At 38.2% G+C, this 18524-nt stretch overlaps 1 protein-coding gene across 3 annotated transcripts in view; it reads right to left on the bottom strand.

Moving 5' to 3' along the window:
• CATSPERE (catsper channel auxiliary subunit epsilon) overlaps nucleotides 1-18524 on the bottom strand; it is a 173246-nt gene that overhangs the window by 38645 nt on the left and 116077 nt on the right. For all 3 annotated transcript variants that reach the window (XM_027612349.1, XM_027612351.1, XM_027612350.1), the window contains 2 exons: nucleotides 17800-18274; nucleotides 10613-11055 (listed from right to left, as the gene is read on the bottom strand). In XM_027612349.1, coding sequence (XP_027468150.1) covers nucleotides 10613-11055; nucleotides 17800-18274 — 918 coding nt within the window. The remainder of the gene's footprint in view (nucleotides 1-10612; nucleotides 11056-17799; nucleotides 18275-18524) is intronic.

The raw sequence follows: 18524 nt of genomic DNA, 5'->3' as shown, positions 1-18524 counted from the left end.
ATTTTCTCTGCTAACTGTATCTTATGAAGTCCTTTTATTTATATTGCTTCTCTCTCCCTCTTCATTTACTTTTGTCATTGCAATATTCTTATTTTCATTTATGTCCTGAAGTGCAGCCAGCTCTCCCCCATTTCCTAATCACCTTGTCTCTGGACCTTTTTATTTCTTCTTTGAGGTTTTTTAAATAATTACAGATATGTTGTCAGTAATTTTTGAGACTATGAGGAATTATTTGCCTGAACCTTCTTCTCTTGCTTTTGAATAATTAAAAAAAATCCATTTGCCTTTTTGTATATGTTCCTTGCTATTTTCTTCCATCTGGGGCATGTTTCATCTCAATTTTCAGCATTCCAGAAGGTCTCTATCTTTTCAGGATGAAGCCATTTATAGAACATATGTGATATTAAAGGCAAAAAATTATGAGCCTAACATTTTTAAAGCATGGTAACTATAGTCACTATATCCCCTGAATTACATTTTTGGTGGTAGTTCTTTGTTATATATGTAGATAGACGATAGATAGATAGATAGATAGATAGATAGATAGATAGATAGATAGACAGATAGATATAGACATCTATCTAGATATCTTCAAAGAGATCAATTTGGATCTGGCTAATCTGGTGTAATTAGAACAGAGACATTGTGCCTCTAAAATGACCTTTGCGAAAAATATTACTTCTGAGACAAGGTTTATTTATTCATATGTTGGATGCTAAGTGGTATGACACAAAATATATAATCTTTCATGAAAAAGTTGAAGGCTGTTGGTGGGAATGCAAGTTGGTACAGCCACTTTGGAAAACAGTGTGGAGGTACCTCAAAGATTTAAAAATAGAGCTACCCTATGACCCAGCAATTGCACTACTGGATATTTACCCCAAAGACACAGATGTAGTGAAAAGAAGGGCTGTATGCATCCCAATGTTCATAGCAGCAATGTCCACAATAGCCAAACTGTGGAAAGAGCCGAGAAGCCCTTCAACAGATGTATGGATAAAGAAGATGTGGTCCTTACATACAATACTCAGCCATCAGAAAGGATGAATACCCACCATTTGCATCAACATGGATGGGACTGGAGGAGATTATGCTAAGTGAAATAAGTCAAGCAGAGAAAGTCAATTATCATATGGTTTCACTTATTTGTGGAACATAAGGAATAACATGGAGGATATTAGGAGAAGGAAGGGAAGAATGAAGCGGGGGGACTCAGAGGGAGAGATGAACCATGAGAGACTATGGACTCTGAGAAACAAACAGGGTTTTAGAGGGGAGGGGGGAGGGGGAATTGGTTAGACTGGTGATGGGTATTAAGGAGGGCACGTACTGCATGGAGCACTGGGTGGTATACGAAAACAATGGATCGTGGATCACCACATCAAAACCTAATGATGTATTGTATGGTGACTAACATAACATAATAAAATTAAAAAAAACATGAAGGCTGTGGAGGTCATTACATTAAAAATAAATCTAGTTCATGTTCAAGGAAAGGAACTAATTGTCAAATTTCCACTTGTGTTCTATTGTACACCATATTTTTCTTCATATGCAATCATTAAAATAACTTTATAAAGATGTTCTTGCACATAATTAGGTGTGAAGATTTTAATATTTTGTGAAATGTAAGCATATTCTTCAAGTTTTGCTTATCAATTGTCACTTAAGTGGTGCTCAAACTTGGGTCTGTAACTCAACCAACATATACGTATATTTTTTGGATTATAATCACTGAAAATATTTACCCAGTGGAACTATTTAAAAAGTATATTTTGTGGATGTGATCATCTGCTTAAAAACCATTTTATTATAAATAATTAAGAAATGACTTGGAGACTTTCATTTCTAGGAGCAGCAGGTAGTTTCTATGGACAAACTTTTGCTCTTAAAAACAAACATATAAGCACTGGGTGTTATATACAACTGATGAATCACTGAACTCTACCTCTGAAACTAATAATACACTATAAGTTAATCAATTGAATGTAAATAAAATAAAAACAAAACAAAACAAACATATCACAAAGCCTACAAACAGCAGCCTTTTAAGAGTCACCTTAAAACACCAAATAACTGACAAGAGAGTAGGGAACTATTAGCCCAAAGACAGGGAAATTAGGAATCTTGAGAATAAAGCAGAACACCAGAGCCCATAGTCTACTTTTAGCCTAAAGGCATTTGTCAACCTAGTCAAGAGAGAGGGGATTTAAGATAGAGAATCAAATTGGATATCCTCCCTACATTAACCTGTGTTATCAGAAGACTATATTCTCAGAGTAAGAGTAAGTCAGGATTAAATTTGTGCCCTCCTTAACGCTTCAGTGACATCAGTAACTAAGTGATCAGAAAAAGCGAGAAAAGTAAAAGTTTGTCCTAACAATTGGTGGCAATGGGTTGGTTCTTGTATGGCTTTATATCCCAGAAAGTTTTGCCTGGAAGACTCAGGGGATTTTAAAAAAGTTCAAGGCAGTAGTGCCCCTAGACATGCCCCCGACAGTGGCAAACACAGATCATCTTAAGATCAGGATATTTCTTATTCCACTTCAGAGAATTCTTATAAATACTTTTACAAATGGGACGCTTGGGTGGCACAGTCGGTTAAGCATCCAACTCTTGGTTTTTGGCTCAGGTTATGATCTTAGGGTCTTGAGATTGAGCCCTGTGTGGGAAGTTAAAAAAAAAATTTTTTTTTTAAACCAGAAGGGACAAATAGAAAACAAATAGTCAAGCGGTAAATTTAAACTCGGCCATATAAAAAAATTACACGAATGCACCCAATGAGAAGGCAAAAATGTTCAGATTGGATAAACAAATAAAATCCAACCTAAAAAAAATCTTTAAAGACACTAATGGTTAATATTAAAAGAATATTAAATATTAAAAGAAAAGAAGATACGTTGTGCTAACATTATTCTAAAGAACGTTGGAGTGTTTCTATAAATATCACACAAAGTAGATTTTAGAGCAAAAATTATCACTAGAGGAAAAGGGGTCATTTCATAGAGATAAAGGAGTTGATTCATCAAAAGGAAGTAATAATTCTAAATGATTATGCTGAGTGAAAGAAAGCAGATAAAACAGAGTGCATACTGTATGTTTCCATTTATATAAAATTCTAGAAAAGCAAACTAATGTATAGTGATAGCAAGCGGATCAGTGGTTGCCTAGTGATGGGGAATGGAAGGAGGGATGGTTTACAAAGGAGCATGAAGAAACTTTGAGGGGTGGACATGGACATTCTCTTGATTGTGGGGTATAATTTCATGGGTGTATACATACATCACATTTTATCAAACACATTAAATATATGCAATGTATTGCATGCGAATTATACACAAATAAAACACTTCAAAAAGACAGTCTTTGAGATGCAAAAAAAATTCAGTAAGAAAAGGCACACAACCCTATAGAAAAAGTGAAAAAACTTGAGTTTCACAGAAGTGGGAATCCAAATAGCCAATAAACATGTGGAAAATTGTTTAACCTCGTCAATAAGAAGAGACTAGAAAATAAAAAAAATAACACACACACACTAGTTGGGCAAAAATTAAAGTTTGACCATACCAAATTATTGGCATAAATACTAAAACCTTGAACTTTGAGATGACATCATGGAAGAACATTTTCATGACTTAGGGATAGGCAAAGGTATCTTAGGACACAAAAAGCAATAGCCATAAATGAAAAAGCCTTATCAAAATAAAAAAATTCTACTTATTAAAAGGCACCATTAAGAAAATGAATAGGCAGTGTTCTGGTTCAAGGTGGTGACATGGGATGATCCTGAAATCACTTCCTCCCATGGACACACCAAATTTATAGCTACATATAGAACAATGTTCTCTGAAAGAAACCCCAAAACTAGCTGAGCAATGCCTACACATTAGGTGAATGAGAAAAAAAAACCCACATAGAAATAGGTAGGGGAGGCTAGAACATAGCCTCACCACAAACTTCACCCCCAGCATGGTAACTCAAAATCCTGAGATCTCCCCTGTGAGGAGTGAAGGGTTGAACCCATTTGGCAGTGCAACTTTTAAGACCTTACCTGAGAGACAAGCTCCCCAAACATCCAGCTTTGAAAGCCAATGGGGCTTGCCTCCACAAGACCAAGAAGACTATTTCGAACTGAAAAGCAGTTCTGAAAGGGCTCTCATGGGCAGACTCATCCACCCTAGCGCCCAATACAAAGCAGCTGACTGAGAAGTGCCCAGGCTTTCTGTGAGAGAGGCTTATATCCTTATCAGGCATTGAATTACCACATGTAGGGAGGAACCTACCAAAATGCTCCAAAGGGGGAGGCCAGTGGTGCCATATTTGTTCTCTCCTTCTGCTTCACTCCAGCCTCTTGCATCTCCCAGAAAGGAGCTTCTACACCCATCCAGCACCCTGCGTTTTGTGGCTGCTGCTAGATCACCTGGCTCTGGTGGCCAGTGGGGCTTGAGCTCGTGAGAACTATACTGGATGTAATGGATGTATGGGCAAGTCCTAGCTGACTATAACTCCAAGGCACAGCAGAGGCAACAGACACAAATATCCAGTTCTTCTGTGGAAGATACCTAGTAGCTTACCTTCATAGCTGTGGCCTGAGGGGCAGGCTCTAATGAAAGCTCTACGCAGAGCCAATAGTAGTTCTTTCCAGAGACCTCAGAGGGGAAGCACTATCTTTGCAGTCTTGCTCTGCTTTTTTCTAGGCCATGGGTATTTCCCTAAAAGCAGCTTGTGGACACATCTGGTGCCCTAATTTTTGCGGCTGCTGCCAGGGGACACCCCTGGATTGCCTGGCATTGGGGACCAGAGGGGCTTATGTTTGGACCCACAGGACTATTACAAATGGAGAAACCATTCTTCACTGATTACCCACCCCTCCCAGGGTGCAGTGCAGTGATGGTAGACTGAAACATACCCCACATCTTTCTGTGAAAGAGGTCTACTAGCTTATATTTATGGCTGTGGCCCGAGAGGTAGGCTTCTAATTTGACACACATTTAAGGGCTGACTACAATCCTCTGTAGAGATCAGATAGGCCAGGAGGTACACCATCATTGTGCTTCCCCTCTGCCCTGCCTCAGGTTGTTGGTATCTCTGAGAAAGGAGATTATATACATGTTTGGCTCCCTAGCTTTTGTGTCTGCCACCCAAACAGTTCCTTGATGTTCCTTGATAGCATGCCTCTGGTGGATGGCAGGGCTTGTGTTCATGGGTTCAACAAGGTGGTAGTGAAGAACAGCTCTTACTTGGCTATTAACCCAGGGCTCAACAATGAGGGAGAAGGAGGTATGTTTGTATACTTTAAAAGCTGCTGCATCAGGGTCTGGCTTCATCAGCCTGCATCTAGGTGCTAACTGAGATATTCCCCTTTGAGATGCTGACAGGTCTTGGCACACTGTCAAATACTGGGAGCCACTAAGAATAAAGTAGGCTGATTGGACAATCACAAAGATTTGAAAGAGCAAGTTTGAATGATAAGGTTCATCTCCTACATGAGCCTACTCCTTCAAGACTGGGAGAGATGACTATTTTATCTACTGCATGGAAACCAACACAGAGGGACGCCTGGGTGGCTCAGTCAGTTAAGCATCTGCCTTCAGCCCAGGTCATGATCCTAGGGTCCTGGGATCAAGTCCCGCATCAGGCTTCTTGCTCAGCGGGGAGCCCGCTTCTTCCTCTGCCTGCCACTCTCCCTGATTGAGTTCTCTCTCTCTTACAAATAAATAAAATCTTTAAAAAAAAAAAGAAAAGAAACCAACACAGAGAGCCAAGAAAAAAAATGAAGAAACAGAGGAATATGCTCTAAATGAAAGAACAAGATAAAACCTCAGGAAAAAACATTACTTTACCCAAAGGTAATAAAAACATTAACTTGAAAAGATATCTGCACCCCCATGTCCATTGCAACATTATTTACAGTAGCCAAGACATGAAAGCCACCTATGTCGCTGTCTCTCTCTCTCCTGCATACACAGAATGCAATATTATTCAGTCATAAGAAGGCAATCTTGCTCTCTCTCTCTCAAAATAAATAAATCTTAAAAAAAAAAAGAACAAGGAATTCCTGCCTATTTGCAACAACATGGGTGAATCTTGAAGGCATTATGCTAAGTGAAATGAGCCAGATACAGAAAGATAAATACTGTATGATCTCATTAATATGTGGAATCTAAACACTCCCCCCACCAACAGAAACCTCCCCCCTCAACTCAAAGATACAGAGACCAATTTTATCCTTGCCAGAGGTGGGGGTGGTTGGTGTGCAAAATGGAGGAAGGTAGTCAAAAGGTACAAACTCCCACTTGTAAAACAAGTAAGTCATGGTAATGTAATGTACTGATGGTGACTACAATTAATAAGACTATTTTGTATATTTGAAAGTTGCTAAGAGAATAGACATTAAAAATTCTCATCACAAGAAAAAAAAATTGTAACTATGTGTAGTGATGGATGTTAAGTAGGCTTATTGTGGTGATCATTTCGCAACATATGCAAACGTCAAATCATTATGCTGCATGCCTGAAACGAATATATTGTTATATGTCAATTATAAAAAATATACCTCAATTTAAAAAAAAGGACCATGTCAATTAAGATGTTCAAATCATTTTTAAAATTTCAAAACTAATTTTTGGTGTAAATATCACTAAGAAACCAGCTAGTAGCACTAAAAACTTTTCAAATTTAAAGTTATCCACTTTTGTATATAGGTGTTATATTCAGGTTTTTTTTTTTTTTCAAAATCGAGTAATTAGGTAGGATACTTGGCAACCATACTAGCTAGTACATGCAATGATTAGTCTGTGAAGTTGCATTGACTCAATCTGCACAAAATAAGCAAGGTTATCATATTACTACTGTAATTCATCAAATCTAAGATGCCACAGGATGTAAGACTCATCCTGATTTCATAGATGTTAAAAAATGTGCTCTAGGATTGATGACAGTTGTGAGTATAGTTGTAGTAATAACATGTAAACATACTGTTTGCTATGTGCCAGGGGCACCTCTAAGTCCTTTATGTATATAAACTCATTTAATCCTAATAAGCTTATGAAGTAAATATTATGACAATAATTATTATATTATTATATAAAATATAGTTAACATATAAAACAATATATTATATTAACATGTGAACATAATTATATATTAATTAGATATTATATTACATATAACATATTGTTTTTATTATCATTACTTAGATGGAAAGTACTAAGGCATAGAAAGATTAAAAAACTTGCTAATTCCTTTGAATTAGTGTTTTTGTGTTTTTTGGGTAAATACCCAGTAGTGTAATTACTAGATCATAGGGTATTTCCATTTTTAACTTTTTGAGGAAACTCCATACTGGTTTTCCACAGTGGCTTCACCAGTTTGCATTCCCACCAATAGTGCAAGAGGGTTCTCTTTCTCTACGTCCTCGCCAACACCTATTGTTGCCTGTGTTTTTGATTCTGGCCATTCTCACAGGTGTGATACATGCACCCCTATGTTCATAGCAGCATTATTTACAAAATGGTATCTATATATATGGAATATTATCCAGCTATTAAAAAGAATGAAATCTTGCCATTTGCAATGCCATTTTTGGAACTAGAGAGTATAATGCTAAGTGAAATGAGTCAGAGAGAGAGACAAATATTATATGATTTCACTCATGTGTGGAATTTAAGAAATAAAACAAATGAGCAAAGGGGATAAAAAAGAGAAAGGGACAAACCAAAAAACAGACTCTTAACTCTAGAGAACACACTGATAGTTACCAAAGAGGAGGAGGTGGGGGGTTGGGGGAAACAGGTGGTGGGGATTAAGGAGTGCACTTGTCATGATGAGCACTGGGTGATGTATAGAATTGTTGAATCACTGTATTGGTACACCCGAAACTAACATAACACTATATGTTAACTGTACTGTAATTAAAATAACTTAATAAAAAATTAGATGTAAAAGCAATCTTAATAAATTAAGATTTTTATGGAATCAAATTTTAAAAAACTTGCTTAATGTTATCAGCTGATAAATGACAGAGACAGTATTTTATCAAAACATGCAAATTTTAACATTTCATTGTCCTTGGTCATTTGTATATTTTGATTGGTAATTATATTTTGAAGTTCTGAATTGCAAATGGGCAAATGTACATTATACAGCCCATTCTTGGAAAGAAAATTTATGAGAGCTTATGCAGATATTGCAGCTAGATAATCAAAGAAAACTTTCCTGGGCTGAAGAAGAGTGTAAATCTTTTCTGTTCTTGTTCTGGAAGGAAGGGGGTACCCCAGTTTCAGAAAAGTGAGTTACATATACACCTTGTTTCTTGAAACATGATCAATCCAGTCTTATTTAATTTAATTTATTATGTTTTACTTTTTCCCTGTATCTTCTTCCACCATTCCCTTCTGCTCTTCCTCTTCCCCCTATGTGCAGGCCCCCATAACATATATCAAACAAGCATGATGTCATCATATTTGATGACATATGATATATTTGATCTGATATCTGTCCTTGGGATCTTGGTGTCCATGTAAAATGAATAACGCTTTTCTTTTTGTTGCTTGTGATTTACGTGTAGGTGTTTGCAAATTTTGTAAATGTTACTCTATGATGGATCTAGTTTCTTACTTGACGCTGTTTTCCACTCGACACTGTTTTAAGATCTATCCATATGTCTGTATGCAAATCTAAATCAGCTCTCTGTGTTTCTAAACCTGTTTATGCCAGATTGTGGTATTATGGTAGTTGTGGAATTAAATATTATGGACTGATGAAATTGAGTGTAAAAGGAAAGTAGAGTTATTATTTCCCTGAGAACAAAATGGATTGCTCTGGAAAGTTTTAATAAAACAAGTCCCTGAAGAAATTGCTGAATTAGGTATGAGCAAGATAACAGTAAGAAGTTGGAAAAAATGAAAAAATCTACAATTTTGATGGCTTTGCCAGTGTCATTAATTTTTTTCCCTCCTCTATTTTTAAAAGATTTTATTTATTTGAGAGAGAAAGAGAATGTGAGTGAGAGTGGGAGGAGAGGCAGAGGGAGAGAGAGAAGCAGACTCCCTGCTGAGCAGGGAGCCCGACATAGGGCTTGATCCCAGGACCCCGAGATCAGAGGCTTAACCAGCTGAGCCACCCAGGCGCCCCCCCTCCCTTTAAAGAAACAGAAGTGGGAACTCAGAGATAATGCATTATGAATAAGGTTATGCAAGAAAGGAGAGGAGATTCTCCAGTAAGTTGACTTATTTCAAAGAAAATCTGTGGTCCTATTTTAAAAGGTTGACTAATGAATGTACATACATTTATTTAAGTTAAAGTACAATGTTTCATTCATACCAGTTTCCTTTTTTATGATTCTCTGTTTTAACTGATTTTGGAATTAACTGAACATTTCATTCCATTGCATCTGTTAAGATGCCCACTACTGTATATGCTAAAGAAATCTGAGCCCAGAAAAAGAAGGTGGGAAATAGAATATACAGTGTTTGGGAAGGAATTGTAGTAGCATGTAAAATGGTTATGCTGTAATGTTCATTGGAAAGTAGTCTACAAAATAATATATACAGTACATTTGTACCTAATTGTGCTGGATCGTCTGCAAAGTTAGCTCCCATTCCTGTAGGCACTCCCTTTATAGGATAAGTTTGCTGTTCTTCCATCAAGAGGTAGACCCAATTTCTCCATCCTGTTAACGTAAGCTGGACTTGTGAATTGCTTTGGCAAATAGAACATGGCCAAACATAGGCCTCAAGAGGCCTTCTGGAATCTGCTCGTACTGTTTTGGAATACTGCCCTGAGACTCTCTTGGGAGAAAGCCAGCTCTGGCCTGGACTATAGATGCCACATGGATCAGAGACAAGTGCTCAGCTGAGGCCCCTTATTCACACAAGCCAGTGCATGCACCAACCACTTGAGGTGTGGTTGAGGCCATCTTAGATGACCTTGTCCCAGACAAGCTACCAGATGACCACCTCATGAATGAATCCAGACAGATGAAACCAGCACTATCGCCCAGCTATCACAACCCAAATTATTGACAAATAGAACTGGGTGCTGTTTGAAGCTGTCAGGTTTTGGGATGGTGTTATATAGTACAAAAGATAGCAGAGAGAAGTCTACACAAAGCCATGTGTTTAAAAAAAAAAAAAGGAAGCAAATAATACAATTGACAATCAAAGATTTCTGCAGGAGAGTGCTTTTAGGCGGCAAAGATATTTGCCTTGGATGTTGAAAGTGAAAATTGTGGCTCAGGAGTTAATGGCTTATCATATTACTATTTATTAAAAACTTGTATATTTCTCAACATTTTCTAAGCTAAACCTAGAAAGAAAGTCTGTTTTAAATGTTTATAAATATATGTATATATATATATTTATAATAGATGAAGAAAGTTTCAATTTCTTTTCAAATCAAACATTTTTTACCACAATCAGCTAACAGAAATTACTGCAACAAGAGTCAAGATGACATAAAATTAAGGATAAATGTTTGTTATCAGAAAACTTCATTGAATGTCACCGATGATGTTAGATACTATATTTTTTGTGAAAGGATAAAAAAAAGTAAATATTTTAATTTTACATTTTTTACAATCAAATGAATAAATTTTATAATATTAACTTACCGTGGTTTTAGTGCAGTATCCTAGGGCGATTTCATAGTGAATCTGATTTTTCTCTTGTAATATATTTGGGCCGTATGATTCCACAACAATGTACAGACCAACATTTTCTGGATAGACTATTTGAGCCCAAATGGACAGGTTCTGTCCCTTGTCCAAAAAGTAAAAAACATTTAAAATATTATTATGAAATGCCACGTAGGGGCATTTTTCTTTTGAAGTGAAATGTACACTTTGTGATTCCAGTTTTAAAGGATATTCCTGTGGCTGTACTGTGCCATTTTCAAAAACGTATATGAGATATATTTGAGCAGATGAACTCAATAAAATTAATGACTTCATTGTACTATTTGTCCACAAATGTAGTTTTATTGCAGCTCTGATATTGATCTTGAAATAAAACATTATGTTATTTTCCATTTTTACCACAATATTTCCATAATAATCTGGAAAAGAAGGAGAAAAGTTTGTGTTATTCTAAGTAACCATAAATCCATGCACTTTTAACCATAATAATTTCTTTTGTAGTAATGAAGGATTTATCTGTTTTGAGAAAATTAGAGTGTGCAGACACAAACCTGCAACTTTATGTGATGCTGGAGAGCTTCTCTCCCACTTCATAGTAGAACAATTCTTTTCCTGGATATATTTCTTCTTGTACTTATGACATCACTTTATATATGACACCACTTATATAAAAAGCTGGAATTAGTGCACTAAATAATAATGAGCATAGACATGCAGGAATAGTATTATTAGGAAGCATTGTGCTATAGATGGAATTGTGTCCCCCTCCCCCAAAATGGATAGGTTGAAACCCCAGCTTGCATTGTGACTGTATTTGGTGACAATGTCTTTTGGGAGGTAATGAAGGCTAAACTAGGTCATAAGGGTCCTAGTCCAACATGACTGGTATTCTTGTAAGAGGAGGAAGACATAAGATCTCTCTGTGCATGCAGGCAGGGGAAAGGCCGTGTGAGGACACAGTAAGAAGGTGGCCCATATCTCCAAGCCAGGAAGAGGGTCCTCACCAGAAACCAACCCTGATATCACCTTGATCTTGGACTTCTAGGCTGCAGAACTGTGAGAACATACATCTCTGTTGTTTAAGCCATGCAGCCCATGACCTCTTGTTATGGTAGTTGTAGCAGACTACAACTGGGATAAAGAAATGGGTGTGTGTGTGTGTGTGTGTGTGTGTGTGTGTGTGTGTTGGTATGTCTTCAGGTTCACTCTATAAATAATAACCAACTTCCTTCCCTTAACAGAGTATTAGGTCTAAGTCACAGAGGTTCACAGACAATAAGTCTCAAATTCTTTGGTAGTAGCTGTATCTGTAAAATGAACAGCTGGACTAGTTGATTTCATAGCTTTTTTCCAGACACGACATTCTCCGTGGATAGCAAATTAGGGATATACTTTCCCTAATTTAAAACAACAACAACAACAACACTTTAAGGGGACTGACTAAAAGGAGGAAGTTCAATTCATAGAGTGAGGAAGGTTCAGAGTGTATTGTGCTTATGCATCTTACATTTGAAATTTGAATAAATAAGTGGCATTTTCGCAAATTACTGTAAAACTCCTAAATCAGCAATGTCAATTGTTGTTAGGATCAGAATACTTTAATGAGACATCACTGTCCACATACATGTCCTTATAACCTTAAGCTCTCATGTAGTGATGATGTTGTCAGTAGGGTCCAACCATATGATAATGCTGGTGAAATTGTTATGTTGATTGGTAAGGTTAATATGCAGCTCGGAATAATTTTCAGAGTGTTTTAGTATAATTGCAAGGGTAAAATGCCCTTCCTGCTGAGGCAACATACACGGGGCATCAAACCCCAGCACTAACATGTCGGTGACTTGGGAAGTTGAGGTACTTTGGGCAACACAGTGACGAGGTAATTTTTCTCATATAACTTACTTTATAAACTTAATTTTGTTTTGTTTTTCCTCCCTCCAGGCTTACCAAATTCTTGGCCTGCTGTACTTTGTGTGTGTGTTTCTAGAAATTTCACCAGGTAGAAGGAGACAAAATGCAGGCAGATGACCTAACAAAATCTATCTGGATGTTGAGTGAGAAAAGTACGTGCAGGATACACATAGTGTGATGATACATAAAACTCAAAACCTCACAAAACAAAAAATGTATGTTGCTCTTGGATTTTAGATAATGTCCAGGTCATGTGGTGATGCAGTCCTATCTTTTTCAGCCAGCCTTTTCGGTTGCCACTTTCGGGCTCACATACCACCTAGTGATTCACAACAAATTTCAGTTCTGCAAACTTACCATGTTCTCTCCTGCCTCTGGGTCTTTGCTACTTCAGCTCCCATCCTGACTGTTGATCTAATTTTTCTAATATGTACCCTTTTCCTGTTCTCAGTTGAGAAGGCATTTCCTCTATGCAGGCTTTCCTAATCTCATAAATCTGGACTAGATGTCACTCTCCTGCCTGTCACACTGCTCCTTAAAACATTATTTTTTTAAGATTTATTTATTTTAGAGAGAGAGAGCACAAGGAGGTGAGGGGCACAGAGAGAGGGAGACAAGCAGACTCCCACTGAGCAGGGAGCCTGATGTGGGGCTGGATCCCAGGCCCCTGGGATCATGACCTGAGCTGAAATCAAGAGTCGGATGCTTAACCGACAGAGCCACTCAGGCGCCCTGCTCATTAAAACATTACTAAATGAACTTTGGATTAAATGTGAAGTTAAGATGAAAATTAGGAATTATTTGCAAATGAGATTAAAAACACTATATATAAAGGTTTGTGGATGCAGCTAAAACAACAGTGAGAAGAATGTAGAGTCTTATGTTTATTTGTAGTTTTAAGTGCTTAGAAAACAAGACTGAAAATAAACGAACTAATCATTTACCATAAGAAGCAGGCAACAGACACCAAAGTTATAAAAAGAAAGCACAAGTGAAGATTCAAGAATGACAAAAGCAGAAATTAAGGAATTAAATAGAAAGAAGATTCGATAAACAAGCCAAGAGTTCCTTTCAAAGGAAAAGAAAACAAAACCAAAAAACCATAAGAATAAGAAACAATATTTTGCAAGCCAAAGTAATAAGGGGTGGGGTACAGACAACATCATAAATGAGAAAGGGAATACTATTACAGATGATAAGCAGTCTAAAAATTAAAATGGGAAACTTTGCCAAAAAGTTTATTAGAAAATCCAGATAAAATGAGTGATTTCCTAAGGAAACACAAACTTCTAAAATTGACTAAAGACACCCACCCATCTACACCCGATGTGGGGCTTGGACTCATGGCCCCAAGATCAAGAGTCGCATGCTCCATCAACTGAGTCAGCCAGGCACCCTCATGACAACTTTTAAATAGTGGGTTGAGAAATGGAAATGTTGCAGGCTGAAGGCTTTTAAATTCAACTTTCATATGCTTATGGACAGGTTAGACTTTTTATTTCAGCATTTCCAAATGGCTCTCGGTAAAACATTCAGCCTTCTAGGTCCCTCTAAAACTTATCCCCTGTTGATTATTCTAACTTTATCTCCTTATCACTGTGGCCAGTGGCCTTATAAAAACACAAATATGATTCTGCTTCTCTTTTGCTCAAAACTCTTTAAAACCCTATATGGGCCTTAGGAGAAGGTCTGATTTCTTCACATGGCTTATGAGGACTCTCATAACCTGAACTTGATTTCTCCAGGAGAGATTTCTCCTTTTTCTCTATGGAGAACTCTGTTTCAGCAGTGAATTGTCTTTCAAGGCCTGTATTGTACCCTGTTGTCTCTGTCTCTGGGTTGTTGGGCACCCCATCCCCACTGTTGTCTTCACTGCCTAACTAACCTCTACCCATTCAGCAGGACTCAGCTTAGACAGCACTTCTTCAAGGAAGCCTTCTGTACCTCCCTCTCCCCTAGATTGGGTAAGGTACTCGATCTGTGTGCCTCTCTAGCACCTGATGTTGGCTCTGTCATAGCATTAGCCATGTTGCTTTATCGCATGTTTGTCTTTACCCTTTGCAATTTTGTAAACTCTGAAACAGTGGGAATTCTGGGGCTTCTGGGTGGCTCAGTTGGTTAAGCATCTGAATCTTGGTTTCAGCTCGGGTTGTGATCTCAGGGTTGTGAGCCCTGTGTGGGGCTCCATGCTCAGTATAGAGTCTGCTTAAGATTCTTTCTGCCCTCCCCCCTGCCCTTATACAAACACACTCTCTCTCTCAAATCAATCAATCAATCAATCTTTAAAAAAAAGAAGAAGAAAGGGTGGGAATTGTGTCCAATTTCTACGCTATCTCCACCTCCCTGCAGAGCGCTTTACCAATAGTGCATGTTCAATGAATATTTGTTCATCCATTTATTCAAAAAAGGACCTATTATATATTATTTTAGACACTGTGGGCAAAGCGGCAAATATAACAAAGTCACACAGAGCTTGTTTTTTCATGGAAGATTCAGTGAATTTAGAATAAGCACACATGTAGTTTGTTAGGTAATGAGAAGCTCTGTGAACAAAACAAAGTGTAAGGGCCAGAGCACGGGAGCTAGGGCAGGGTCAGGGAAGAGCTCCCCAATCAGGTGGCATTTGGACTCAAACCTGAATTAAATGTAAGAGTCATGCAGACATCAAAGTGAAGAATTATCTGGCATATGAAACAGTAGCTATCCAAGGAATAGCAAAGAGCCCAGTCTGCAACGAGGTAACAGCAAACAGAGGGTTAAGTGACAGGAGAGGACATCAGAGTCTGGAGTCACACCACATACTGCTTTTCAGGCCATAGTAAGGGTGTTGGATTTTATCCAAATCCAAAGTGATATAGAAAGCCGAATGAGGGTTTTAAGCTGAGGAATAATGTGATTTTTGCATATGTTTTCAAAGGCTAACATTAGCTGCTAGGTGGACTCTAATGGTGGGGCTTGGGGTGGAAGGGTGGAGGCAGGGAGAGCATGTAAAAAGCTCTTGCATGTATGGGCTGGAGAGGACACTGGCTTGGACTGGAGTGGGACTGGTGGAAGGGGGTTGGCTTTTAGGTAGACGTTTTAGATAGAGCCAAGTGGAGCTGCCCAGGGATTAGTTGTGGGATGTGAAAGGGAAGGATTCGAGGATGAGGTCAAGGTTTTTGTAGCTGGAAAGGCTGGAAGAGGTGATATTTACTCGATAGGAAAGGACTAGGCAAGGAACAGGTTGAGGTAGGAGTGAGACTCAGGGACTCATTCTTGGATGTTAAATCTGAGATGCCTACTAGTCATCCAAGTGAAGGTATCCCAGAGGCAGTTGGGAATAGGAGCTTGGAGTCAGGATAGGAGTCATGGCCGGAGGGCAGAGTGCATGGAAACAGAGCTCCAGAAGATGTCTGAAAACTAGACCCTGAGGTGCTTCTCCATTTGGGAATCAGGAAGATGAGGGATCAGGGAAAGAGGCTGAGGAGGCATAGCTAGTGAAGTAGCAGGAGGGGCAAAAAAGTGACACCTCAGAAGTCAGGTGACAAAAAGTTATTTCAAGAATCAGGCCCTGCTAGGGTCACCTGGGTGGCTCAGTCGGTTAAGCTTCTGCCTTCGGCTCAGCTCATGATCCCAGGGTCCTGAGATCGAGCCCCACATCAGGCTCCCTGCTCAGTGGGGAACCTGTTTCTCCCTCTTTCTCTGCCTGCTGCTCCCCCTGCTTATGCTCTCTCCCTCTCTGTCAAATAAATAAAATCTTTGGGGGAAAAAAGGAATCAGGCCCTGCTGAATGCCAGCTCATGGAGGATGGCTGAAAATTGGCCAATGGGTTAGCGAAGTGGAGGTTGTTAAGAACCCTGACAAGAGCACTTCCCATGGAGTATTTGATTAGAGTGGCTTCAAGATAAAGGGAGGAAAGATGAAGAAGTGAAACTAGGCAATATTTTTTAGAGTTTTGTTGTAAAGGGGAGCATAAAAATCAACTGGTTGGGAGTGATAGGTTGCCAGGTGATAGGCATCAAGAAAGACAAGGGGCACCTGGGTGGCTCAGTTGGATAAGCATCTGACTCTTGATTTCAGCTCAGGTCATGATCCCAGAGTTGTGGGATTGAGCCCTGTGTCAGGCTCTGGGCTCAGTGTGGAGTCTGCTTGTCACTCTCCCTCTGCTCCTCCCCCTGCTCACACTCTCTCTCTCTATTTAATAACAAATAAATAAAATCTTTTAAAAGAAAGAATTACAGCTACATTTCCTTTAAATTCCATGGTTAGGGCTATCTCCTAACCACACTTTTTGAGGATTGAACTTCCTATTTCTTTGCATTGCCTATAATGTTTAGTATACTACCTCGGGAATAATAAGATTCAGAATAACTACTGTTAGCTGAAGGTTTACCACATGTCCAGTTTTATTCTAAACATTTTACTTACAATCCCTTATCCAATCAACACAACCACCCTATATTCTAGATTAGAAAATGAGACTTGCAAAGGTTCAATGACTTGCTCCTGGTTAGGAATATGGATGGGTTCATTCAACTCTACAACACCTGCTATAGGTTGAATTGTGTCCCTTAGGGAACGATGTTGACATTCTAATTCCCAGTATTACTTCAGAATGTGACCTTATTTGGAAATAGGATCAGTACAGAGGTAATCAGTTAAGATGAGGTCCCACTGGAGTAGGTTGGGCCCTGTGTCCTTGCAACAAGATGGCATGTGAGGACACAGGGAGAATGCTATGTTGTGATGAAGGCAGAGGTTGGAATGATGCAGCTGCAAGCCAAGGAATGGCAAGGTTTGCCAGCAAGCCACCAGAAGCTAGGAGGAAGCAATGAGAGAGCCCCCCTCTTTGGGTTTCAGAAGGAACATGGCATTGCTGACAACTTGAATGGGGACTTCAACTCTCTAAAACTGAGACAATAAATTTCTGTTGTTTTAAGCTACCCAGTTTGTGGTAGCTCTAGGGAGCCCTAGGAAATGAAGACAACACCGTATCACCTCCTGCGCTGAAAATGCTTGTGTAGGTTGTTAGTTAGTATCTGCTGAATGATCAAAATGAATCTATGGGAAAAACCCAAAACTTGAGTTTGCCATTTCACTATGTGAGATAACCCTAGTAGAACTTAAAAAGATATCCATTTTTAGGTGGTAAAAAATGCACTTTTACCTACCAAAAGCATCATATATGAGTGTATTTATAATTGTTACATCTTCATAAGGAAGATGTCTACTATAAAATTTAGAATAATTTTTGCAGAATGAGAATGTCTCACCTATGAAAATATCATGAATAATGCTGTTATGTGATAATCTTGATAGATTTCCAAATTCTGTAGGTGTTTGTAAAACTCCCGTCTCGGTGAAATTGTGATAACAATAGTAGATCCGATGTTTGTCCCGCAGTATTAAATCTGGCAGTGCTGCGTATATAAAATGTGGGGTTAAAAAACTGTCAGTAGAGACATCTAATGCAAAGTCTTGGTACATCCACTCTTCTGTATCTTCATTGTATATTACCACGTAAATTGTTTTGTTGATGTTACACGCAGTGCAGTAATTTAATAATAAGGCAAGTTCCAAAGGGTGTCCTGGATACTCGACATTGTGTATAGTCAGTGTAGCAGCTGATGATATATTTAGAAGATTTTTCAGTTTTTCAGTAGTTATTATTTTGACAAATTTAAGAAAAGTATATCCAAGATAAACTTCATTTTCTGTCCAGATTGCCATGCTACTTCTTCTTTTAGCCTATAACAAAATAGAAAATAATTAGAAGATCTTTGGTTTTAGGGACATTCCTAACAATTCTGGTCTTCTAATTTGCTATATTTAAAATGTAGTAACTACTAAGGTTTAGCTTTTAGTGTATTTCTGAATAATACTCCAGGCATTGAAATATATCACATAGAAATATATGTATTCATAAGTATAAATCATTTCAGCAATTTTATTCTTTGATATATATATATATAGAATATATATATATTCTATCTGTAGA

Source organism: Zalophus californianus, chromosome 10 (genome assembly GCF_009762305.2).
Source record: "Zalophus californianus isolate mZalCal1 chromosome 10, mZalCal1.pri.v2, whole genome shotgun sequence".
NCBI lineage: Eukaryota > Metazoa > Chordata > Mammalia > Carnivora > Otariidae > Zalophus > Zalophus californianus.
The sequence above is the reverse complement of the archived record's forward strand: the minus strand, read 5'-3'. Positions and strand labels throughout refer to the sequence as shown.